The sequence below is a fragment of the Macaca thibetana genome, chromosome 14, assembly GCF_024542745.1.
Source record: "Macaca thibetana thibetana isolate TM-01 chromosome 14, ASM2454274v1, whole genome shotgun sequence".
Classification (NCBI taxonomy): domain Eukaryota; kingdom Metazoa; phylum Chordata; class Mammalia; order Primates; family Cercopithecidae; genus Macaca; species Macaca thibetana.
Window position 1 is genome coordinate 87,743,220 of NC_065591.1, and position 26,977 is coordinate 87,770,196.

At 36.2% G+C, this 26,977-nt stretch overlaps 1 protein-coding gene across 6 annotated transcripts in view; it reads right to left on the reverse strand.

The window, feature by feature from the left end:
• The window catches only part of MTMR2 (myotubularin related protein 2), an 86,459-nt gene that overhangs the window by 7,192 nt on the left and 52,290 nt on the right, over nt 1–26,977 (reverse strand). For all 6 annotated transcript variants that reach the window (XM_050758028.1, XM_050758029.1, XM_050758032.1 and 3 more), the window contains 10 exons: nt 24,126–24,201; nt 20,794–20,888; nt 20,514–20,624; nt 17,041–17,142; nt 16,056–16,139; nt 9,180–9,329; nt 8,240–8,428; nt 6,281–6,466; nt 3,577–3,783; nt 277–369 (listed from right to left, as the gene is read on the reverse strand). In XM_050758028.1, coding sequence (XP_050613985.1) covers nt 277–369; nt 3,577–3,783; nt 6,281–6,466; nt 8,240–8,428; nt 9,180–9,329; nt 16,056–16,139; nt 17,041–17,142; nt 20,514–20,624; nt 20,794–20,888; nt 24,126–24,201 — 1,293 coding nt within the window. The remainder of the gene's footprint in view (nt 1–276; nt 370–3,576; nt 3,784–6,280; nt 6,467–8,239; nt 8,429–9,179; nt 9,330–16,055; nt 16,140–17,040; nt 17,143–20,513; nt 20,625–20,793; nt 20,889–24,125; nt 24,202–26,977) is intronic.

A 26,977-nucleotide genomic window follows, 5' to 3' on the forward strand; every position in this document is an offset into this window, starting at 1 on the left:
GCCTGTTTAACACTATTTGTTCAAAACAAAGGATAAAAAACCTCTTGGGAGTTATTATCAATGCTACTCATTGAAATGCTAATAGAATCAAATTGTCAAGTGTTAATCTTTAACCTGATTCATAATGTGACAATAAATAATAGCTCTCACATGGACATGGAGATGTTACAAGAATTTCCATTTAATGATCTATAGGATAATCAGTGACCAAATCTCCCCACTCTGACAGGAAAACTGAAAGGAGATATATAAGAATAGATAGGCCAGATAAATTACCTGTCTTGTCATCTGCCAGACACAGTCAATAAATTGAAGAAAAACAGGCGATCTGTCTGCATCTGCATGGTTCTTATCTCCATGGCCAACTCTCTGAAGCAAAAAGTGAAATATATGAACTTTGGGGGAGTTTTCATGTTTTGGTGGAAATAATTTTTTTAAAAAATAATAATTGGTCAATAGTCTAAAAATTTTCAAAGTCAGGTTCTGTGGTTCACACCTGTAATCTCAACACTTTGGGAGGCTGTGGTGGAAGGATCACTTGAAGCCAGGAATTTGAGATGGGTCTGGGCAACATAGCAAGACTCCATCTCTACAAAAAATTTTTAAAAGCCAGGCATGGTGGCATGCACCTGTAGTCCTAGCTGTTCAGGAGGCTAAGGTGGGAGGCTGGCTTGAGCCCAAAAGTACAAGGCTACAGTGAACTATGATTGCACCACTGCACTCCAGCCTAGATGACAAAGCGAGGCCCTGTCTCAAATACATAAAATTTTTCAGAGTCTTTTAAAGAGCATTGCAAAGTAAGTAAAAAATCACCCACTAGCCTGCCAAGCAGAAATCTATTAACATTTTGATGTGCAAACTGCTGAGATATTTTCTGACACAAGTGCTTGTAATACGAATTACTACTCTGTTTAATAAACCCAGATCCTAAAAAGGTTGCTAATAAAAGATGGAAGCAGTCAGAACTCAGAGGCCAGATTTTTGTCCTAGAGATTTTAATTTCTCTCTTTGAGAAATAAGTTACATGGACACTGGCCTCAGAAAGCACCACTCTCTGTTAATGCCTTGACCAGTGAGTGAAGGGTACCCGCTATCTTAGCGCTGATGTGTCTTTATTAGGAGGAACCCTATTAGCACACATCTTAGAAAACCTGCCAAAAATGCTTGACATCCACCCTTCAAGCATGCAGTCATCTACCTAGTTTCTCAGTTATTTCCTCTGAGGACCTTTGACTCAGATAACTGAAAACAGAATCCTGCTCCTTACCCAAAGCAGAAATTCTAAATGTGTGGTCCACAAACATCCAAGGGCTGTGAGGTCAAAACTATTTTCATAATTTATTAAGACATTATTTACCTTTTTCAGTGTGTTGGCATTTGCACTAATGATGCATAAGTTATGAAGGATAAAAATTCTGGTGCCTCTGCAGGCATCAAGCAGGGCAATGCTTGTAATTAAAACTGCATTCGTACCCACTGTATTCTACCACCAGACACTCGCAGTTAAAGAAAGGAAAAAAATCGATTTTTCTTATGCCAGTGTGTTTAACAAGGCAGTAAAAATCACTAATTTTATTAAATCTCATCCCTTAAGTACACTTTTTTTTAATGGCCTGTGTGACAAAACGGGAAATATGTGTAACTCTTTGCTGCTGCACGTAGTATGGTAGGAGATAGCACTTTCTCATCATTTTTACTTGAAAGAGAAATCAATATATGCACTGTGCTTAGACTTAAAAAGAGTTTTTTTTGAAAATGTACAATGTGAATTATCACTGAAAGGAAAACAACTGACAGTATTTGTTGTCAATGAAAATATTCAAGCTTTTGAGTGAAAACTCAATTTTTGGAGAACTTTTGCCCACCGTAATGAGCTTAAAAATACTTGAAGGCTTTTCTGACAAAATCAATGGTGGTGATTAACAAGTGTGATTTTATGGTATTATATGACGAAATGCATTTACATTTGGAAGATTTGTTTAACTCAATAAGCCAGTACTTTCCAAATAACCAATATGTGATGTTACAAAACCACACATGGGTAAAAGATCTATTCAAAATGGAAGCGAGACCAATGGAATTTAATGATTAAAAAATTCATTAATTTGATTTTGGATTCCATATAACAACTAACCTCTAAGAAACTACTGTTTATCAAGTTCTGGCATAGTATCAAAGAAGAATATCTACAATTCCCTGAAAAAGCTATTAAAATACTTTCTGCTTTTCCACTTACATATCTGTATGTGGTTAGATTTTCTTCATATACTTAAAACTCACAAAACAGATTGAAGGTAAAAATAAATATAAAATTCAGCTATCTTCTATTAAGCCAAACTCATTAAATTTGTAAAAGTAAAACGATGCCAGTCTTTTCATTAAACTTTTTGTTTTGGAAACTATTTTTCCATTTAAATATTATTTCTGTTAATATATAATAGGCTTACTTCCTAAATTAAGAAATATTTTTAAATTTTTTTAAATTTAATTTTCAATATGGCAAATATTGATAGATATAACTCACATAAAGTTCTCTGGGTGACAAGTTTGGGGAGTTAGGAAAAAAAGCTATCCATAATTGTTAACAATGTAAAGGGGGTCCTAAAACCAAAAAGTTTGAGAATCATTACATTAACCTTGTGAGCAAATCCTCTTGCCTGGGTGCCCTTTAATTGTCAAAATTCTATTTTCAGAATATAACTAGGAAAAAAAAAAAGGGGGAGTAGGTAACCAGAGTTAGCAATTTAGGAATCCATAGCAACTTCAAACACCCCAAAATGTTTGATTTTGATCACATTTATATGAACATGTGCAGCTTTGGCTGACTAAAACTTTATTCTTTGAAGTAAAAGTTTGTTTTAAATGGCCATTTCATGATAAGTACATTGTGTAGAGGGCGGCAAAATGTGAGCCATCTGAATAAACACCCAGGTGCCCAATTTTATTTAACAGTTCAAGTTCAAAAGAACAGACTAACTTTAAATGTCTCTTTCAAGTTACAGTTGACCCTTGAACAACACAGTTAGAACTGCACAGGTCCACTTATATGCAGATTTGTTTCAGCCAAATGCAGGATGTGGAACCCACATACACAGAGGGCCGACTTTACGTGGTCCCTGCAGGGCCAGCTTCAGAAGTTCAGTGTGTGTGGATTTTGGTCTATTCATGGGGTCTGGGAACCAAGTCCCCACATATACCAAGGGACACTGTATAAACACTGCTAGTATACTCTGGTAACTACTGGATACTAAAGGTTAACATTACAGACAGCATCTGGGTAAAGACCCTTCTAAAAGTTTTTCAACTATTTAGGAAAACGCCTGCCCAGAAACACCCATAGACAATCACTGAATGATATATGATGTTTCCCAGTGGAGATCACAGAAAAGACCGGGTCAGATGCTTGACAAATAGCTCTGGCTCCAGACTAGTCATGTTAGGGATATCCTAATGCTTTCCAAAGCAAGCAAAAACGTTTGCCCCACTAGATAAATGATAATTTCGAAGAATATCTTATTTTAAAAAACGTATTTTTTTCACATGCCTTGACATCAAAAGTCAAGGTTCCTTACTTACTAGTTGAAATCGATGTCCAAAACTTAGCCATTCTTTCTCCACAAGGACTTCAAATCCTCGGATAGTTCGATAGTATCCATCTAGCATGAGCATGGCAAGGGAAGTGAGCTGAGCTGTGCGATCCCAGCCATCACTGCAATGCACTACCACAGACGTCTTCCCTGATTCTACCTTGTCAGCAATCCTAAGAGCCCCTGCAAGAATAAGCTGGAAAACAAATTTTTTAAATAAATACTTCCTTCTTCAAAATTTACTAATAAAGCTTATGAGGGATCACTATTTCAATAACATGAGGAAAAACATTTGTCCCTTCCTAAGAATAATTTTTTTAAATGGTAGAAGATACATAAATTTTGCTTTTAAAACTAGAAAAACCTCATAATTGTTGACTCCTATTAATTTGCCCAATGAAATAGCCAAATAAAAAGTACCTTTGGGTGCTAAATAAATCATGGTGTAAGATTCTTCTTAGAAAAGTTCTAAAGAGATCTGTTTCTAAGAATCATCAAATATTCCATCATCTATTTAAATAAAAATAATTGATATGGAAATTGAAGTTTTTTTATGATTTGAAACAACGCTTACTGAAACCAAATTGGGACAAGTACGTGAAAGCAATAATACTGGATCTCTTTTGAAATATTCTATAGCATTTATTATATTGTTTTGACTAAAGATTTTTATGTCACAAAGCATACAGCAAGCATAGTATAAACTTTAGAGTGAGCTACTTTTCTGTAACACTATGCATGAAAATTCACAGATTAATATGTCAATCTGTTATTTAAAATAACTTAAGCTCTTATTTTTTTAAATATGCAGAAATCCTTTACAAAATAACTTACCTTTTCTGAAATCGATCTTGAGTTAAAACTAAATTATTAAAAATAATTAGATATAACCAAGAAAGAAACACAAAAGTATGGTATCTTAAAAAAAAAAAAGGACAGTACAGCCTATTCTTCCCTGCAATGGCCATATCGTATTATACCTGAAAAACAGTATAGTTCTACCTACACAGATGAGAATGAAAGAAAACAGATTATTAAGCTTGGAAATATCGTAACCTCCCCTCGATCACAGCTATTAGCATATTCTGGAAATGGGGTACTATGACGATCTTGACATCAGGATATCAGAGGCATTTGTAAGCCTGAAGTGCCTAGACCCCATTCTCCAATGATCCTAATTCCATATCTTAAATAAATTTCACCTATAATTCTAGTGCATATACAAAGTTAAGAATCACTAACCCAAAGGTTTAGTTACGATTGGTCAGGAAGAGTTATACAAAGTAGTAATCGTTCATTCATTCGTTAAACATTTATGGAGTCCCTTACTAGAAGGCAGATACTGCTCTAGGCACAGGCCATACAGCAGAGAACAAAGTTCCTGCTTACTGAAGTTTACATTCTATTTGGGCAAGGCCCACCAGTCACAAATAAACAAGGAAATATACAGTATACCAGATGGCAATAAGTGAAAACCCTCCATAGAAGTTATAGGGAGTGCTGGTAGAACTCTTATTTTGTAAAGAGGCGGGGAAAGGCCTCTCTCAGGTGATATTTGAACAGAGACCAGAAGAGAGTGATTGAGTGAATAAATTTTCTTGGTGTGATAAGGATTGGGGGAGAATAAAGTAGTTTAGCCCAACTATATGTCTTATACCTCCAGGGAAATTTGATTCTGTTATAGCCAGCCTTTTAGAGACCATGTTGTAGCTGGAAATTAAATACTTGGAGTTTTCAGAATCAAACACAGAGATTTATGTTAGTTCCAAATCAAGCGTAAAACTGTATATTTACACATCACATAATTTAATAAATGGGCCACATGAACATGCTGAGTAGTGTTTATACTTTGTGATTTTCAAGCTTCTAAGCTTCTCAAAGCGGAAACAATAGTAAAAGTGGTCTATTTAAAATTCTTAACTCAGTTTGGTTTTCTCTTCAATTGTCTGAACTTCAGAGATTTTAATGTGAGTAGAAGTATCGTTCTTATCATGAAAGAATGCATTTCCCATTACCTCATAATATTTATATATGTGGTTACATAAGTCTATATTTTGGTGAGTTATGTTACTGACAGACCATATCTGAAAATATGATAACTATATTAGCATGTTAGGTAAATTAGCACTGACATGTGCTCTGCAAATGACTTAGCACTCAGTGTGGCTCATGCAACCATTCCACCTCATTTTCCTGATCAGAATGGTTTTCACATATCATGCAACTAATATTTACTGGGTACCTATTCACAGATAGTGCTGCCCTAGCTCCTGAGAAGACAAAAATATATATATAGGATTTATCCAGTCTTGGTCTTCATAAATTAGCAATATACATTGGTTGACACACAAAAGCAAACAAAGTACAGGCTAGTTCCTGACTAGATAGAAAGACAGGGTAAAGAGTTCAGAGAAAATGGAAAAGGATGCAATCTGGGAAGACTTTACGAAGAAATGAAATATGAACTAGAATCTGAAGGACGGTTCGAATTCAGATAGGATGGCGAGGGGGAACGAAAGAAGTACAACAGAACCAAATGCACAGTATAAAAAACCAATTCATTCAAACATTAAAATTCAGTAGTAATTCCAAGTATCAAAGCATTTACCCATTTTTCATTGTTAATCTTAAAAGCTAATATAAACAAAGGAGTAGAGAAAGTCTTTGTTTGGGATATAGTAAGACACACCCACCTTAATATGTTCTAGCCAATGAGTAGATTCCAAGTTAGACAACCAGTGAGTTTCCTCAATGTTGGGGTACACAATCTCCTTAAGTTTTCGTAAAGATTCTCTCATAACATGAATATTGTGGATATCCAGAAAAACTAGTTCAGCATTTTGATAGGCATCTTCACTTTCATAACCTCCACCCTTTGCCTGGAAAAAAGCACACATCATGGAAAATCATAAATGAATGCACATCTGTGGACAAGTGACATAAAATATCCAATAGCATAAAAGATGATACATATTACTGGAGACCAGGAAAACTCCACGGGAAAATGGATGGCTCAGGACAACTTATTTAGCACAACCACTCGCTTCCTCATGTTCTTCTTTACCAAATGAATATATACGTACTCTGACTTGCTCATGTGGCCCGTTATTAAAATTAAATGTGAAACACATATGAGGATATTTAAACATTGTAAAGCACTAAATTTTCCCAGCCCATACTTCAACTTCTACCCAAGCATAAGTTCTTATAGAAGACTTCCTTTCATATATACTGAAATTACCAGACTGTAAGTTTCAGGTGCTGCGACCGCATATCTGGTTTACCTATGCTGCTTCACCTCCCTGCCTCTTCACCTCATTTTAATCTTCATATCTAAGAAATAAACTCTTTGCAATCAAAATGACCTGCTTCTTTTTTAACCACATAATTCTTTTTAAATAAAAAGAACAAGTATAAAAGCACAGAATGCTATCATCATGAATGTTCTCAAAGACTGAAATCTACATCTACAGAATAGAATGAGAAAATATTTGGTGTTCAAAATAAGCTATGGCTGGAAAGAAGAACCTAATTTTTCTGGACTTAATCTTTTTATATTTCATGAATAAAATATTCTATCTTCTACCTAACTCACGTGTAAAATCATACTTCTTAGAGCCCTAATAGAAACAAATTAGGAAAATACTGGAGCAGCAAATATAATTATATAAAATTAAGTGATCATATGACCCACATCTTTGAAAACAACAGAACCCACGAACTCATAAACAGCAACAAATTACTGAAAGAACAGAAGTTCAGCTTCCTTTCTGACACTGAGAGTGGGAAATCATTTGGCACAATTATAGAATTAACAGTGTTTCAATGGATACCTGTTAACAAGGATTACTTCTGAAGAGTGGGAATAAGAGAGGAACTTTCAATTCAAATTTGTTGCAACATTCTAGAAAGACAGCAGCGGTAACAACTATACAGAACCTGTCACAGAAACACATAGAATGAAAATGTCCTGGAATCAGGTAGTGGTGATGGTTGTACAACTTTGTGAATATACTAAAAGCACTGAAATGTACACTTGAAAAGATGAGCACTTTTCAGTAATGGTACCTGCTGCTGTAGTCAAGTTGTTATGTCTTCTCTCTCCTTCCCTCCTCCTATAGATTTGGTCAACTGAACCAAAATTTCAATTTCCATAATGCTAATATTTATTCTGCTGGAACAATCAGCTACAGCTGACTGTCAGTCAGTCTGAATAACTTGTTCAGGTGGAGGACGGTCAGAAGAGGGCACCACTAGTCACTGAGAACACTAGTTTGCTATTCCTAGAGCAGGACTATACAGGGACTTCAGTGAGTCATAAACTCAGTTGTCAAATTTGGAGAAGTGGGAAACTCAGAATAACTGAACACCTAGTTATTATGTAAGTAAGCACAAGGTTATGCATTATTTTTTATTAAATGATGTTTGCTCCCAAAACAACACTGTTAACTATTATTCTCATTTTTACCAATAAACAAATTGAGGTCTAAAGAGGTTAAATAACTCAAAATCACACCATCAAGTTGAAGAGCCAAGACTAGAACCTATATCTTTACCAGTGTAGAGCTTGAGCCCTTTTTACTACACTGTGGCCCTGCCAAACTCAGCTGATCCATGAAACCATAATTATAATTACTAAGAGACCATCTGACCTTGTTGGCAACAGCATTAACACTTGGCCGGGCATCAAATATAAAGATTTTGTGAGATTGGGCATTGGAATCCATGATAGCTTGAAGGTATTTTTCATCTTCTTTGCTTCGCTTTCCACTCACTCCAACCATGGGCTGGCTACACCGAGTGACTGTGGCTTGACTTTCAGGATGAATCCATGATAAAACCTTAATGAGGAAAAAAAAGGTAACACACCTTTTACATACTTCTCTGTTTATAATTCTCAAAAACAGTACTCAATAAATCTCTGCTTTCTAATTGGATCCAAAGCCTGGCCATGAAAGGACATCTGGGGCTGCTAGGAAAAATTATCGCCTTTCTTTCAAGCCAATTCTGGCATGTGGAAAACTTGGTCTAATTCTTTAGTCAGATACTGATTTAGGAAAGTCGTTGATTACTGGGAAATGTTACCTCCTGGAAAAAATACTTTGAAACAGGGCTAAGTAAACCCCACTTAATATATTAGCAAAACTGCTCAGTTCTAAAAGCCTTTAGAATCTATGAATTTTGTACCTAAAATTATTTAAGCTCATCTTTCTAAGATCCAGTTATAAATTTGTAAGGTGTTCTTTCTAGGACTTAAAAAAAAAAAAGAACATTTATCACCATGACTAAAGAATATACAATAAGATAAATAGTGACTAATACACAGAGCAAACTTTGCTTTTCAGTGAAGAATCATGCAATTCTGTGCAGTTTATCTAATACCCATATCACACTCTCCAGAAGCCTCTTTAATCTAAGTCTTTCCTCTAGTTTTAACTTTACTAAATAAATCAATCTCCAATATCCCCACGAAAGACCTGCTGCTGTAGCTATTTATATCCTGAATCCATTCTCCTACTCATTAATCTCAGCATTACGTTGAGTAAAAAAGCACTTGCAAAGGCTCATCCAAACTCCAAACTTCCTACTTACTGGGATACGGCCTCTTGATCTGAAGGATCCCACTCTCTTTAATTCTTCGTCAGGAATATTTGCTGGCACGACCAGGAGGGCAGGGTATGTATCACAAAGTTCATATCGTTCATTTATCTTTGTTATTCTCCAGCTTTCATTTGGAATTCCCTACATGTGAAATGAAACATAAGACAAATTACTATCTAACTAAAATATTAAGCGACACCAGGACAGAAGTCATCCTGTTCAATCTCTCTGACCTCTACTGTCCATCTCCTAAAGTGCTGGGATAGCTGTTGTCAGCCTGTGGTACCAGGCTTTTAGGATTAGATATTCTGATACAGGGATATGTATTCATTTGTGGAACCCAATTCCCAATTTGATGTTAATATAACAGACATTAATTCACTAAATACTGAGTGTGGGCTTGTGCTAAGCATATTCAGGAGGAGGAAGGAAACATTAATAAATGTTCCTATTCTTTTTTTGAGACAGAGTATCGCTCTGTTGCCCAGGCTGGAGTGCAATGGTGCGATCTCAGCTCATTGCAACCTCTGCCTCCCGGGTTCAAGTGACCCTCCTGCCTCAGCCTCCTGAGTAGCTGGGACTACAGGCGTACGTCACCGTGCTGGGCTAATTTTTGTATTTTTAGTAGAGACAGGGTTGGCCAGGATGGTCTCAATCTCCTAACCTCGTGATCCACCTGTCTTGGCCTCCCAAAGTGCTGGGATTATAGGCGTGAGCCACCACACCTGGCCAAATGTTCCTATTTTTTTTTTTTTTTGGAGACAGAGTTTCACTCTTGTTGCCTAGGCTGGAGTGCAATGATGTGATCTCGGCTTACTGCAACCTCTGCCTCCCAGGTTCAAGGGATTCTCCTGCCTCAGCCTCCCCAGTAGCTGGGATTACAGGCATGCACCACCACGCCTGGCTAATTTTGTATTTTTAGTAGAGACAGGGTTTCACCATGTTGGTCAGGCTGGTCGTGAACTCCTGACCTCAGGTGATCCGCCTGCCTTGGCCTCCCAAAGTGCAGGGTCTCATTCAGTTTGACTGGATGATTGACTTTGTTGCCATTCATCTATACAAAGAAACATCAGAAGTCAGGCACCAAGTGTCCACCAGAGTACTACATACAAAGCTATCACTTATATATGTGAAGTACATTTTTCACTCAGGTACTAATGGATTTTGCTAATCTAAAATATATTAGAAAAGTAAGGGAGGCGTGCAAGGCAAAATAAAAGGCAACAAGCAAGAAAAATGTTTAAAACAATTTTTTAAAAATATATCAACTATTGAGCTCTCGTGCTTCTTCAACATCTGCAATTTTATAGTGTAGTACTTCACATTATAGGATTACTTAATAAGACAACTGAAATTTTCCATCCTTCACTGTATACAAAATTCAGCTATTAAATGATTGGACTTAAGAAAATCTTTTAAATTTTATGATCTCTGAAAATTCTTATCAAACAAAAAGACAGAATTGAAAAATACATTTACTGAGCATCTATTATGTGTAGGCACTTTGCCAGCCTCTTTACACCCAAACACAGATGTATTTTACTGTACTCAGGTTTCATTAACTTCATTTCATAAAGAAACTATGGCACAGTTTGTAATTTGGCCAAAGCTATACATTAGGAAGTAGCAGAGAATTCCATGACCATTCCAAATCTGTCCTTTTTATATAAAAGTACATTATTCCTCAAGAAAAATTTACTATCCTAGTTCACTAAATTGTTGTAAAAATCTCATAGAGCAGAATGTACTCTCCTTTAAAGAAGTATTTCTCAAGCTGTTGCCAAACACCCAGAAGGATGTTAAAATTAAGAAAGAAAATTCCCTTCCAGCAAACACTCTCAATAGCGCTTCTATTTATCCCTAACCGTTCTTTCATTAGTACCTTACATCCTGTTTACCCCATATAATTAGCCTGGTCCCATCTTGCTCCCTGTGGTCTACATCTTTCCCTCCCTCCTGATTTCCTTGACTTCAGATATTCTGGACAACTTTAAGATGAAAGTTAAACCCTGCACCAGGCTGCTCATTATCTTCATACAGATTTTTACCCATGACTTATTTCCACAAGTAAAAGGCTTAATTAGAGGTTTTTAACAAAATATTCACGTGCTGGCCGGGCATGGTGGCTCACGCCTGTAATCCCAGCACTTTGGGAGGCTGAGGTGGGCAGATCACTAGAGGTCAGGAGTTCAAGACCAGCCTGGCCAACATGGATGAAACCCCATTTCTATTATACAAAACTTAACCGGGAATGGTGACTCATGCCTGTAATCCCAGCTACTTGGGAAGCTGAGGCAGGAGAATTGCTTGAACCCAGGAGGTGAGGGTTGCAGTGAGGTAAGATCACGCCACTGCACTCCAGCCTGGATGACACAGCGAGATTCCATCTTAAAACTTATATATAATATATATATACACACAATTCACTGTACTTTTTAGTATAGCATGTGAATATATACTTATATATTTCATATTTTACATATACGTATATATTTTTTATATATACGTATATTTTCACATGCTATACTAAAAAGTACAGTGAATTGGCAAGTTTAAAGAGATGGTATTCATCCAAGAAACTTGGTTATCGTCTTTAACTCCTCCCTCTCCCTTATCCCTTACATCCAGTCAATGACCAATTTCTATGATTTTGCCTCCGGAAATACCAGAAGTTTGCTCACTTTTTTCAATTCTTACCACCACTTCCCTAATTCAGGCCATTATCACTTCTCTCCTGTCCCTCTATAATCCATTCTCTACACTGCCTCCACAGTAATCTTTTAAGATGCAAAAGGGATTATGTCATTCCTCTGCTTAAAATCAATGGCTACCTATTGCTTTTCATATAAAGTATGAAGTCCTTTACCAGGCTTAGCAAAGCTCTCTACAATCCTGCTTTCTCCAGATCTCTCCCTTGCCACCGTATGCTCTGGTCTAGTCTATATCAAACGTCTTTCAGCTCCCAGATGGCTTCATGTTCTCTCCCTATAGTACTTGCTCTATCAGACTATTCATTACATTATATTGTAATTGTTAATCTATTTGTTTGAATGCTCCATTGAACACAAACTCTTTGGGAACCTGGACTTTATCATTTTGTTTCATATTTTAGCCACTAGTATTTAGAACGTATTATATGAATTTGATAAATGTATAAATGAATAAATCAGTGAACCATAGTTAGTTTCCATAAGAAGCAAAATCAGTTTCCAAAGTTTTCTTAGAAAACATGCAGACAGAGCTAAGAAGGTCAGATCACTTGAGAAGCATACATCGGAGAGCCTAATGCACCATCCCCCAACTCAGAAAGGTACTCTCGTCTCCCACTCCACTTCCCATATCCTTGTAAAATCACTACCAGGAGAACCACTGTTCTCATGGGGAATGTCACATTATTCAGGTAAGTAGCAGGGTGGGGTAGAAATGAGAACCACTGACTTAAATTACCTTCATGGCTACCTCATTCTTAGATATGCTGACACGCCTATCTTCACTAAAAACTGCCTTTCAAGCAGAAAACTGGAATTGGCTAGCCCTCAGACACTTTCTTTGTAGACAGTACTAAAAATATACTGACAACTATTGATCTTTGGTATATATCTACTCTCCAAACAAAATCACTGCCCTTCAGTATCCACTTGTCAGGGTCAAGTTATTACACAAACAAACTGAAAGGATTATGGCTTTCTTAGTTACTTATATTCCAGTTCTAAGGATAAATTCTGTTTCCCTTGACTGAAGTGACTGTTTTCCAAGTTTGTTAAGTAATGCATGTAACTTTTGTTGGGTATTTCTGCAGGAGACCATGCTCGTTACCTTTTTTGTTTGTTTCTTGAGATAAGGTCTCTGCACTCTTCACCAGGCTGGACTGCAGTGGTGCAATCACAGCTCACTGTAGCCTCAACCTCCAGGACTCAAGCAATCCTCCCACGTCAGCCTCCAGAGTAGCTAGGACTTCAGGCATGCACCACCACGCCTGGCTAATTTTTGTATTTTTTGTAGAGATAGGGTTACACCATGTTGCCCAGGCTGGTGTCGAACTCCTGAGCTCAAGCAATCCTCCCACCTTGGCTTCTCAAAGTGCTGGGATTACAGGTGTGAACCACCGCACTGGGCTGCTCATTATCTTTATACAGATTTTTACCCATGACTTGATATTTTTCCTTTTTTTTTTTTTTTGAGACAGGGTCTCACTCTGTCACCCAGGCTGGAGTGTAGTGGCACATTCATGGCTCACTGCAGCCTCGAGCTCCAGGGCTCAATCAATCCTCCTGCCTCAATCCCCCTGGATAGCTGTGACTACAAGCATGTGTCACCACACCTGGCTAATTTTTGTATTTTTGGTAGAGACAGGGTTTCACCATGTTTCCCAGGCTTGTCTCGAACTCCTGGGCTTGAGCAGTCCTCCTGCCTTGGCCTCCCAAAGTGCTGGGATTACAGTTGTGAGCCACTGTGCCCAGACTGATGACTTGATTTTTCTTGGCCTTATCCACAAATTCCATAGTCCTGTGTATAATCACTACATATTGTATATGTCCTTCAAGAGTAAATTAGAAACATTCTCCTATATGACAAACCTAAACAGTTATTAATAGCTTTGCCCATTTTTATTTACTTATTTTTTGAGACATGGGGCATCTCACTGTTGCCCAAGCTTGAGTGCAGTGGCATATTCACAGCTCACCACAGCCTTGATCTCCTGGGCTCAGGTGGTCCTCCCATCTCAGCCTCCCAAGTAGCTGGGACTACAGGTGCACGCCACACCTGGCTAATTTTTATTTTTTTGTATAGATGGGGTTTCACTATGTTGCCCACGCTGATCTCAAACTCCTGGGCTCGAGTGATCTGCCTGTCTCAGCCTCCCAAAATGCTGGGATTACAGGTTTGAGCCACTGTGCCCAGCCTTTGCTCATTTTTGAAGAGATATAGTCTGATTTCTTTTAACACTATTAAGTGTAGATCTATTGAATGAATGTGGCTATCATTTTTTTAGTGGCAGCACATAATGCCAGTCATAATACCTGTTTTTCAGAGCCTCACAACGCAATAAATATAATAATCATCATTTGGATAGATTTTTACAGTTTACAAAGTGCCTTTCTATATGTTACCAATCCTTCAAACATCCCATAATGTGGTATCTATCACCAAGTAAAAAATGAAGGCAGTGTGCCATAAATGACTCATTCAAGAGCCTACATCTAAGTGTGAGAGTAAGAACTAGAGCTAAAATTCAAAACTAAGTCTTCTAAATGTGCTAGAATTACAGTGTGGTGGTAACTGCACAATTTCGTGAATATGTTAAAAAGCAGTGGACTGTATATTTAAAATAGTAAATTTTATGGTATGTGAGTTATATCTCAATTTAAAAAAACAGAAAGGTCTGTATGTTTGAAGATGGTACCATCTCCAAAATATATTAATGAAAAAAGAAAAGCAGAGAAGAGTGTGCATGGCATGCTACCATATGCTTAAAAAAACAATACCCAAACATACATACACAAGCTTTGTAGACATGAAACTTTGAAAAAAATACTCAGGAAACCAATAATGTCATTTCCTAAAGGGAGGGGAACTCGAATGGCTGGGGGGACACAGGGTTGTCCTGGAAGGAAAACCTACCTTTCAGTATACCCTGCTGGACCTTTTGAATTTTGTACAGAATGCAAGTATTACCACTTCCTCTTTTAAATTTAAAGGGGTGAAAATGAATAATCTGATGCTTTATCATTAGTCCTTAATTTTAAGAGATCATCTTCATTTTCTTCTGTAATAAACTTAAAATATATCCAAGAAAAAAAATCTTAAAACTACAGCTTCTAACTAGTGTCCTGACTCCATTAGACCTTTTAGTTGATTCAGAGAAGTAAGTCAAAGACCATAAAGCATCCATACCATTTTATGTAGAAGCCAATGCTCTATTCTTACTGTCACAATTCCTAATCTCATAATTCTCTTTCTGTATGGGTATAGTTGTTCATTTACACTTTAACTTATTTTTTCTTTTCAGTAATAATTTATTTCTTTTATTTAGACACAGTTACCTCATCTGCTTTCCAAAGTTCTACACTGAATGCTCCTGGGACAGCAATTTGTTCCCAGACTCCCAAAGAGTAGTCCTCATTTTTATAATTTCTAAAGACACTTGCTATACTTTTTCGTTGCTTAGTCATCTTCTTCTGACACTGGATTTTTGAGTTAGCACAAATCTCCTAACATGTTTCTTGTATACTCTTGGCTTTTAGTTGATTCCCATTTATTTTGTATTCTATTTCATATTTTGCCAATTAACTTTATAACTAAATGAGGAAATTTCAACTTCACTTTCCACATGTAAGTGTGGTAACAAGCCCCACACTTCAAGTCATTTAGATATCTTTAGCTCTCTGGTGGTGGTTCTTTACCTCTACTTATTGTGGTTTTCTAAAACCACAATTAATTAGAAATGTTATAATTAAAATGCTATGTTTGAAATTTAAATACAAAAGTAAAAGCTCAAGAATTTTCATATTTGAATTCTAGAATATTCTAGATAACAAATCGAACGATTACCAAGAAATAATCAGTATGTTTTAAATTCTCAAGAAAGCATAGTGGACAGGAGGAAAGTTAAAAATAAAGAAAAGACTATTTTAGGTGGGGCTTAAGTAATGCAATATAGAGACTTTTTGGAAAGTGGTATACTGAAGGAAGAATAGGAAGAATGATATACTAAAACAGATTTCAAGATTGAATTCTGCTTTAATCTGTTACTGTAGTGAATTACTGTGGTATGAGATATGCTGGTTTTCATACATGGTTCACCCAGTTTTCTTTGTAATGAAAAGAATACAAAATACTAAAATTGAAGGAAAAGAAAGTACATACCTGCCTTCTATACTCTAAAAGAGGGTCATATAGTTTCCATCCATTTTCAGGGAATACTTCTTTGTATTCAAAAGCAAAAAGAGGCTACAAAAAAGTAAACAATGATAAGAGCTAAAAAAAGATATTCACAAAGGTAATGAATCAGAAATGTATCCATATATCCAAAGTTTTCATTTATTTATCTGCAAGAACAGTTTATGTATTAGCATCCTTTTTTGTATTATAGTTTTTGTTTTATAATTTTGAAAATCTATTTTTTTTACATATTTTTTAAGCATACAAAAAGCAAAGACACTTGACAACAAAACTTATCAAATACTAACATATCATTTTATTTCCTTCAGATTATCTTTGGTAGCCTTTGTAGGTTTACTTTCAAATAAAGACATTACATTTAAAAACAACTATGATGCCAAAAACAAAAAAAAAAATTGAACTGAGTCATAAGACCAACGTTGATTCCAAATAGTACTCCTACTAACTGTGCCCTTGAGTTAACTGCTTATCTGATGTGGCTTTCATCGCTAAACAGGGATAAATAATATCTACCACCATAGGCTACAGAGAAGTGACGTGATATAAACGTGGGAGTCTAACACTGTCTATAGCACATAGTGGGAACTCAGGGTTTGCCTATCCTTACCTCCCAAATTGCTAGTCTTAACTGGCTCCCAATTAAAAAGGAGATTTCAAATCCTAATGAAGACAACAGGCAACTTTTCATCATGGAAACACCCTGAATAGCAAGATCATATAATCATAAAATGTTAGTGCTGGATTGGACCTCAGAAATCAGCTAGTCCAGCTTCCTTTATTTCATACCTAAAGAAATTGATGCAAGATACTAGGTTATATTTACACTATACCTCTGGTTAAATGTCAAAGCAGGGATGTAAATGTAGAGATTCTAGACAGCCTAAACAAGTTTCTTTATACTACATCAATAATTATAGCACAAATTTTCCAAAGACAGGAAACATTTTACCAGGTTATTAGAGACAGGAAATGCATATTTCATTAGATTCTCAAATATGGATCTTCTTGTCCGCCCCTCTGGTTTATGAGCAAATCGTAAACTCCTAATATCCTAGAAAAGATTTAGGAACCAAGTTAATGATTGTTCACTACTTACTTAAATGAATCAATAAGGTTACTTGGAACTATCTTGTAAAATGTTAAGATTTGTGAATGTAGGATACAAAAATAAATCAGGCATCAGCTCCTGGAGACAGGGAAATTATGGTTTACTGGGAAAAACTGAAAGAAACACAAGTACTCTACTACAAAGCAGAATTCATAGGGCAGGAAATTTACCTATGCTTATGGACTCAAAATAGGCCAGTGAAAGCGACAGTATTTGATGTAACCACTGAGGATTAACGATATTACATCTGAAGATTAATATCATGACTGACACAAACTATTAATATCATGACTGAAAACTATATGTGCTTTCCCTGTGAAAGCCCATTTTCTCTCATAAATTTCCTTATTAATAAAACCTGATTAGTATTTGTTACATTTCATATGTGCCTTCATTTCATTATATCTGGTGATTATTTTCCTACTAACTCTCCCTTCCCAGGGTTCATTTGCATTGGACCTTCTCTTCCTAAGTCCCCTGCTACTAGACTTGATAGAACTAAACCCTGCCTGAAAGTCTTCCTTCCCTCACTCTGTAACCACATTCTTCCACCATCTACTGACACATAACCTCTGAATAGTTTAGTTTATATTATCCAGGTTCTACAGTAAGGTCTAAAGACCAAGGTTCCCTTCCATTTGTCCCTAAGCAGTTTTCTATGCTCAGGCTGAATGCAGTTATTCATGTTCTGGTTTACTGTTATCTTAATAGCACTTAGAAAAAAACTGGGGATTAAGATAATTTCAAGGGCCAGACACAGTGGCTCATGCCTCTAATTCTGACACTTTGGGTGGACAAAGCAAGAGGGACACTTGAGGTGTTCTACTTCTAAAACAGTGGTGGGGAAAAATTGTTATTGTAGACTTTTCCTATGTTCTTATCTACTATCATTCTTTAAATGCATTGATTGATACTTGAATGAAACATAAATTGTTACAAGTTCAAGACCAGCCTGGGCAACACAGCAAGACCTTGTCTCTACGAAAAATTAAAAAAAAAAAATTATAAGAAAAGAATAATTTTAAGACTAATCATTTTATTTAAATGTTTTTACCTAGGCAGAATTCAAAATAGCTTTATTATGCCTCATTTTGTAGAATCACACACAAAGCCACTCCACTACAATGTACCCACAATATGTGAGTAAGACAGTATATTATAAATCTGATCCAAAACTAGAATGCTGGCTTTACTATCTTTTAAAATAAACATGTGCAGGAACCTAAGCTGATATCTTGTTTTCCCTTAGTAAATATCTTTATAACTAGGAGAGATACTCAGAATCATTCTGTTAACCACAGAGTTCTCTGAAAGTACCATGTCAGGGGCCCTACAAATATTTGTGTTAATTGATAACGATCCTGTTCCATGGAAAAAAAAAATTATATTTAAAATGATTAAGATTCAAAATTATCTTCTTTCACATCCTCTTATATTATATGTGCTACTTACTATTAAACTACAGAAAAGTGATCAGGAAACAGTGTGCTTGACACGTGGTTGACAGCAATTACACTTACAGAGCCCTTCTGACTATAATGGAAAACCACAGGCCAGGCACAGTGGCTCACGCCTGTAATCTCAACACCTTGGGAGGCCAAGGTGAGCAGATCACTTGAGGCCAGGAGTTTGATACCAGCCTGACCAGCGTGGTGAAACCTGTCTCTACCAAAAATACAAAAATTAGCCAGGCATGGTGGCATATGCCTGTAATCCCAGCTACTCAGGAGGCTGAGGTAGGAGAATCAGTTGAACCTGGGAAGCAGAGGCTGCAGTGAGCCGAGATCATGCCACTGCACTCCAGCCTGGGTGACAGAGCCAGACTCTTGTCTCAAAAAAAAAAGAAAACTACAAAAATAATTACTAAGTCATTAGCTTTAATACCAGAGTCACAAAACTTCTAAGATTAGCATAACAAAGTATCTTGAATTATACACATGCTGTTTCTTTTGGCACTGGCAGAAGAGCAAAAGAAAGGAACAATGTGATGTAGAATCTCAATGTGCATGCGTGTTAGTGAATTAGGCCTTAATAACAGTGACCTGGAGAAGTGGTACATAGTATTAAATATCTATGACTTAATGGTAAAAATGTAACAATCTATGTTTCATTCAAATATCAATGCATTTAAAGAATGACAGTAGATTAGAACATAAGAAAAGTCTACAATATCAATTTTTCCACACTATTGTTTCAGAAGTAGAAAAATTGGCTGGGCATAGTGGCTCACACCTGTAATCCCAGCACTCTGGGAGGCCAAGATGGGCAGATCACAAGGTCAGGAGATTGAGACCATCCTGGCTAACATGGTGAAACCCCATCTCTACTAAAAATACACACAAAAAAATTAGCCAGGCATGGTGGTGGGTGCTTGTGGTCCCAGCTACTCGGGAGACTGAGGCAGGAGAATCGCGTGAACCCAGGAGGCAGAGCTTGCAGTGAGCAAAGATCACGCCACTGCACTCCAGCCTGGGCGACAGAGCGAGACTCCATCTCAAAAAAAAAGAAAAATTATGAGAACTAGAAATAGAAAAGATAGGTGATGATTAATATATCATATTTAGTTATTTAGTTCTTCCACTACAAAGTAGTGGAACTGCTCAGAGCCTTATGTTGCTGATTTGTAAATTAAAGGTAATAATGTCTATTGTGCCTACCTCACAGGATTTTTATAAGGCTCAAAGTGAAATAATGAATGTGGAAGTATGTGGTATCCTATCAGTACTATGTGCATTAAAGATGGTCATTATTACTAATTTTTTTTTTTCAGAGTCTTGCTCTGTTGCCCAGGCTGGAGTACAGTGGCACTATCTTGGCTCACTGCAACCTCCGCCTCCCAGATTCAAGCAATTCTGCTGCCTCAGCCTCCCCAATAGCTGAGATTACAGGTGCCCACCACCACGCCCGGTTAATTTTTGTATTTTTAGTAGAGATGGGTTTTCATCATGTTGGCCAGACTGGTCTCGAACTTTTGACCTGAAGTGATCCGTCTGCCTCAGTCTCTGAAAGTACTGGGATTACAGGCGTGAGCCACCGTGTCCAGCCAAGATGATCATTATTAAAAAATAAGTTATGAATTTCTAAATATATCAAAGTATGTAGACTGAACTGGACCCAAAAGAATTAAGTCTAATTCATGAATCACCTTTTCTATTACTGCTAAATTTTGTTTTCTTCTATCAATGTCATACTAAAATAACATTTCTAATTGGAAATCCATTTGATATTTTGGAAACCAATTTCAAAACAGAGGTTTCTATTTAATACAAAGCTTTTCAAACCAAAGAAAATCACATACACATTATAACATTTACCTTACACACAGTTTCTAGTCCATAAGAATTTTCACCTCGACTAGAAGCACCACCAATTTTTTCTACTCTACTTATCACACCAAGGGAAGCATCTAAAACAAATGGGGGATCCTAAAGAAGGAAAGAAAAAATAATTAAAACTGAGCAATTAATACTGTCCAATTATATAGCTGATCAAAATCTTAATCAGAAATGCTTTCATTAGAGATGATCAGAAATGAACAAAACTAGCTACAAACAACACACTCATGTACATACAAAAATCTAATCTGACTCTTACCCGTTCCATGCTTTTGAAATATAACCTATAATTCGTGACAGTCAGAGTTCCTCGTACAGCACCAGTGAATGGACATATATAAGTTACATCTTTGGCTGAAAAGGCAAGAAGTCCACAGTTTACTATATATTATGTGCTATTAAAACCTGGTATCTCATCTTATAAAATTGTTATGATTCCTAGACTAATTTATGCTGAAAAATAACAGAACCAGTAATTTCCAGAGAACTCAGAATCCTACAACCCAAGCTTCCATCCCTCCACTAATCTGGGGAAGAAACATAGAATTAAATGGGATAGACTGAAGAGGGGGAGGGACTTCTCATCCCATGAGACAGAACATAAGTAAACAAAGGGGCTACTATCCTGGCTAGATGAAACAGTTGTGGGTAGCTGCAGCAGAGACGGGTGAAAGAGTACTAGTAATGGTGGTATTAAAAATAAGCATGGCAAGGCACAGTCGCCATCATCTCATTGCAGTTTCTATGTAACTTCCCCAATCTCCTGATCTTCCTCTGCCCACAGTCCAGTTTGTCAACATTCTTCCAAAAATGCAATGTCCAAAACATATGTTATTCCACAAACTCCTAATCTGATTAATACTTATGGGTAAAATTTTACAGGTGAAATGGCACACATTTAAAATATAATTTCTTAGAAAAATAACAGTATAAGAAGAGGATATTGTACTGCTGACCAACTGATGCCAGACTTTGTAAAGAAATAATCACAAATAATGTTTTATTAAATAAACGATGGATCTACATGGCATTATGTTTTGTAAAATATGCATTAACTGATTATGCAGGATAACTTAGGAATCAGTATCTCAAAATATTATTTAAAATGCCACAGTTCATAATGTCTTAAAATATTCATAAATTCCTAGTATGTCATTACTACACCAAATCAGCAGATAAAGGAGTATCTTCATCATTCCAAGGAAGTAAGGAACAATTCTGTGGAGCAACAACTTTCTAAGACCCTTTCAATGGGCTTCTGAGAAAACTTGGGGCCATTAAATATATTTAATAACCTCCTGACTTTGCTTCTCATTCAACACTTCGAAGGACTGGCTGCTTTGTATGGAATTTGAAATGAGACTGATCTTTTCACAATCATTTCTAACCTTCAAAATAGTTCCCTTAGGAAGATTTTAAGTATAAACTACTTTTTTTAAATCACTGTTTCCAATGTACATTTCATTTAGAGGGAAGCTTTTAAAATTAAATGAACCTATCATTATATAAAAATACACAAACTTGCTTTGCACAAATAATATTTTTCCCTTATGAAGTTTTACCTCGACTAGGAAAGCTTTATTCAAGGTTACTAAAAACATTTCTGGATTCCTTCCAGAGTCAGTTTTCTTACTCCTGTAAGAAAACTCAGCCTTACTATCCTATATCCCACCACAGGAATGTCATTCTCGGGCCAGTGCTTTTCTGTTACACCTTACCCTTTATTCTAAAATCATGAGATAATATACACATAAAAGTGCTTCTAAAGTTTTAAGTACAATACAAAAATTCAAGGGTTTATACCTATGTTACTATTATCATCATTAGTCTTTGCTTTGTTCTGTACCCTCTATCATTCCTCAAGAGATCATGACAATGGAGAAAAGAAGATAAATACAAGAAATTCTTAGACACTGACTCCTCCAGGTCAGGTAACTGACTGGATGTTAAGAGTCCAGAAAAGAAAAAAAGAGCAGTCTAGTACGACAACCAGATTTCTGACTTGAATAAATGGACAACTGGTATTGATGTCAAATGAGAGAGAGAATGCAAGATAAAGAGTACGTTTGGGGTTAAACGTGATGATTTCCATTTTGGAGATGTTGGGTATAAGGTTCCTATGGGATATTCAAGGATGTGTGTTTAAGATAGAGGCATTTGTTTACTTACATTAGGACAGGGGTTTCACACTGGAGGTACAAATTTTAGAGTCATCAGCCAATATATGGCAAGTGATGTTACAAATTTAGATATGGTCAACCGAAAAGAGTATACAGGAGGGAAAAGGGAAATGGATCAAGGATGAAGTCCTAGGGCGTGTTGCTATTAAAGGAAGAGGAGCCAACAAAGGAGACTGAGTGGTAACTTGAAGGTCTTTAATAAAGCCATATTTCATAATGGGAGCTGCAATTACGGCATTAAGTTCAGAATAAGAAAAAAGAAATTGTCATAATGCTAGATATAACCTTATTAGCTAGGTTATCTCCCTATGCTTTAGTTTCCTTCCTCATCTATAAAATGGGGTTGATGTTATTCTCAAGAATATACTCTCTGAGAATGACTGAGATAGTAAGCACTCAATAATAATAACTACTATCATTATATAATAGCCAATTCTGAAAAAATGTAAGTAGGTAGTTCAGATTGAGAGCCTGGTGTATACATAAGGCTGAGTGGTGAAAAGAAAAAGACTGAGAGGTTATTCAATCAAGAGTCAAGAGCAAGAAAAGACAAATACCATGCTAAGGACTAGGAAGCTAAATTTAGTAAATGATAATCCATTTAGACTTCAGGTCCTCCCTTTGGTTTGTTTTTACACATAGAAATGACACCTAGCCAAGTAAAATTAAGCATTTTTAAAATCCTTTTTAAAAATTATGATTGGTAATAAAATGAAAGTAGTTATATTAACTAAGAAATCATTTACTTCATTCTTCTAACATATTACTTTATTTCTCAGAGTTTATGAGTAGATATCTGTAGATTATCACACAGATGAAACAAAACAGAAGCATGACGGAAAAAAAAACACAGCTTATAAGCTCATAGTTTCCAGTCCATATTATAAGTATTAGGCTGGGCAGAGAAGGGCATCTACATACAAACAGATGCAATGGAGATGACGTATTTCAGCCAAAAATTAACCTGAGTTTATTCAGAGAAGAAAGACATGAAGGAAGCAAACAGAAGAGAAGGTATTTTAAGAAAAATTACTTGTATAAGGTGACAATTCAATGTTTTTATCTAGGCAACTCAATATCTGAATGTAGTAATTCAAAATAATAAAATTTTCCTTCACAGGCTTTAGCAACAGTTTTAGCAAAAAGCCACCTACTTTTAAAGAAAGTAAAACCAGAGAAGAGGCAAAGTATAATTCAATTTGCATGTTTCCCAGAGTTCAAACACAAACACTAGCAGCGGGTCTAGGCCTACGTTTGTAGAACACACTAAGATGCTGGGAAGGCTGCAGGTAAAGAGTTCTGCCAGACAGGAGGTGTCTCTGACAGCCAGTTTATTCTCTGTATGCTGAGAGTACTGAACATTCTGCACAGTCAGAACGGAGGACATTAAGCAAAAAATACCATTACGGACCCATGTCTTTAATATTTTCTCCTGGAAGCAAGGGTGGTTCTTCCATTTCTGCTAACTTGTTAGACTCCCTCAGGACCTGGGGTGGGAAAGACAAAAAAAAGTAACATTTTTTTATTCAAAGGCTACTTTTTCACTCATATTTCAACTGAGTATGCTTGTTCTTGAAGTTATAACATCATATCACATACACTATTTTAAATCAAATTTGTTAAAACTGTAGTGTTGGCATGTATAATATATGAAGTTAATGTTTTTCTAGAAAGCATTTACTGAGTGTTTAAATCATATCAAAAGCACTCTACATTTGTTATACAAAAAATTTTACATGTTTTTGCACTGCATCCTAAGACAGCCTAACAATAAAAGAGGTATTATATGCTCATTTCACAGATGAGGAAAAAGCAGCCGAAAGTAGTAATTAGTTCAAGATCACATAGTTAAAATGCCAGTGTATAGATTTGAACTATAGTTGAATGAATTCCAAAGCAATGCTGAAGGGCCGTAGTACATTTAAACTCAGACAAAATTAAGTTCTTATGTAGATTTAATGTTTAGAGAATTTAGAAATGATGTTGATAAATAATCTTGTTGAAAAAGAGTTTAAATAAAATCATAGTCAACAAATATTACCAGGTAGTTAGCTTGTGAAGGATGCTGCCCTATATTCCAAGAATGTGGATACAGAAACAGTTCTCTAAAGAGTTACAACCCAGAGAACACAGAGACACACCCAAATTGTCATATGCTAAATATATCCACCCTTAACTACCAAAAGCCTTCCTCACCTCCTCCCACCTCTTTCACCGTCAAACAGTAAATTTTTGTCTCCAGTCCCATTAATTCCTTCATCTTCAGCAATCTGGCTCACCTGCAGCCAATAACTAAGAACTACAAAGAACAAATTAACCTATTTTCAATAAATTTGCAATCTAAACAAATTCATTCTTTGAAAGTTCAACAATTTGTTTCATAAAGTAACTTTAATGCAATACCTAAAGAAATAGTATATACATACATATATATTTTTATGTGCCACATCTAAACTTCAGAAAAGTCATCTTTAAAGGTTATCTTTTAAAAATGCTATCTAGTTGCCAGTCCCTAAATAATCTTATGTAGTCATAAAAGAAAAGAAGAAGGAAAGAAGAGAGGAAAGGAGGACTGGCCTATGATGATGCGGTTAAAAAGGCAAAAACTGGCCATATACAAAAATATAGACTTTGGTTCACATCCTGACTGCACCACATACTAACTTGGTACTCTTAGACAACATTTTCAATTTCTCTATGCCTCATTTTCCCCATCTATAAAATGATAACAATAGTACCACACACAGGTTGTTATGAAAATTAACTGAGTTAATACATTTAAAGCACTTATATCAGTGTTAACACATAAGATGTATGTAATAAGTGTTGTCCATCATTAATAATAATAGAAGTTCAAACAACTGATTGTCAGAATCTGCTAATAATTCTACTAATTATGAAAGCAACAAAATTAGACCCAAAGATACAAAACAAATATCAGAGTATACTGAAAAAAATCAACCATTTGAAAGATTATAGAAAGGAAAATGCTTTATTCTTCCCCTGGTCTACCACCTCACTCAGAAATACAACGTTTATGTCACTTATAACGCTGGGCAGTAGTTCCCATATTGCACATGTATACCTTCTTGTGGCTGCGACAGCACTGTTCCACATGACTTCCTCTTTCTCTACATTTCTACATTCAGAAAGGACCAGCAACCCCGGAAAATATTTATGTTACGTATAGAAGAGAGGAGGGTAGTTCTGGCAAAGGCACACAGAAACATGGGAGATACAATCCTCATAAAATTTTATAAAGTGAGAAAAGAGACAGGAAAACTCCTGCAAGTAGCACACTTTGAGAACCACACATAGGCTTTCTTATATTCTCTCTGACCAGAATGTCAAAGAGCGAGGCAATGAAAAGAAGCAATACAAGATCCTATCTTTGTCCAGCAGAGCTGCTCTAGATGACAGACTTTTAACAATAGGCATATGTAAAGGTTGTATATAAACAACTAATTCTACACTGGAGATAGGAAAAGGAACTCCAACTAGCACTCAAGTGAACAGAACAGGGATGGGGCAATCTAGATCCTGTGTTTGTTGACAAACACTGATTCTAGACAAATCTATACTTAATCAAGCAAGAGAAAAGAGACTAGGGGAAAAAAAGGCCTAGAAAAAAAAAAAAAAAAAAAAAAAGACAAAGAAAAGAGACTATCAACCCGAAACTTTAAAAAAGAAAAAAAAGCAGTCTTCTGAAAACAATTTTCTATAGGCATTTGTAAAAACAAGTATAAGGTACTTTGCACACTCAAAAGGAAATAAGTCGTATTTTCTAATAAACAGAAAGAGAAGGCCAGGCACAGTGGCTCATGCCTATGCTCCCAGCACTCGAGGAGGCCGAGGTGGGTGGACTGCTTGAAACCAGGAATTCAAGACCAGCCTGGACAACATGGCAAAACCCTGTCTCTACTAAAAATGCAAAAAAATTAGCTGGGCAGGCATGGCATCACGGGTCTATAGTCTCAGCTACTCGGGAGGCTGTGGTGAGAGGATTACCCTGAGCCCCAAAAGTCAAGGCTTCAGTGAGCCATGATGCACTCCACTGCACTCCAGCCTGGGCAATGGGAGTGAGACCCTGCTCTAAAAAAACAAAAAAGAAAAAAGAAAAAAAGAAATAGAGTAGAAACAGAAAGCCATAAGGAGAGAGACACAAGGAAACAAGAGAAATGAGTGAAAATGACTGCAAGGACATTTAAAAATGTAATAGCAGAAATAAAATCTGTATGGAGTTAGTAACAAATTGCATTGGTT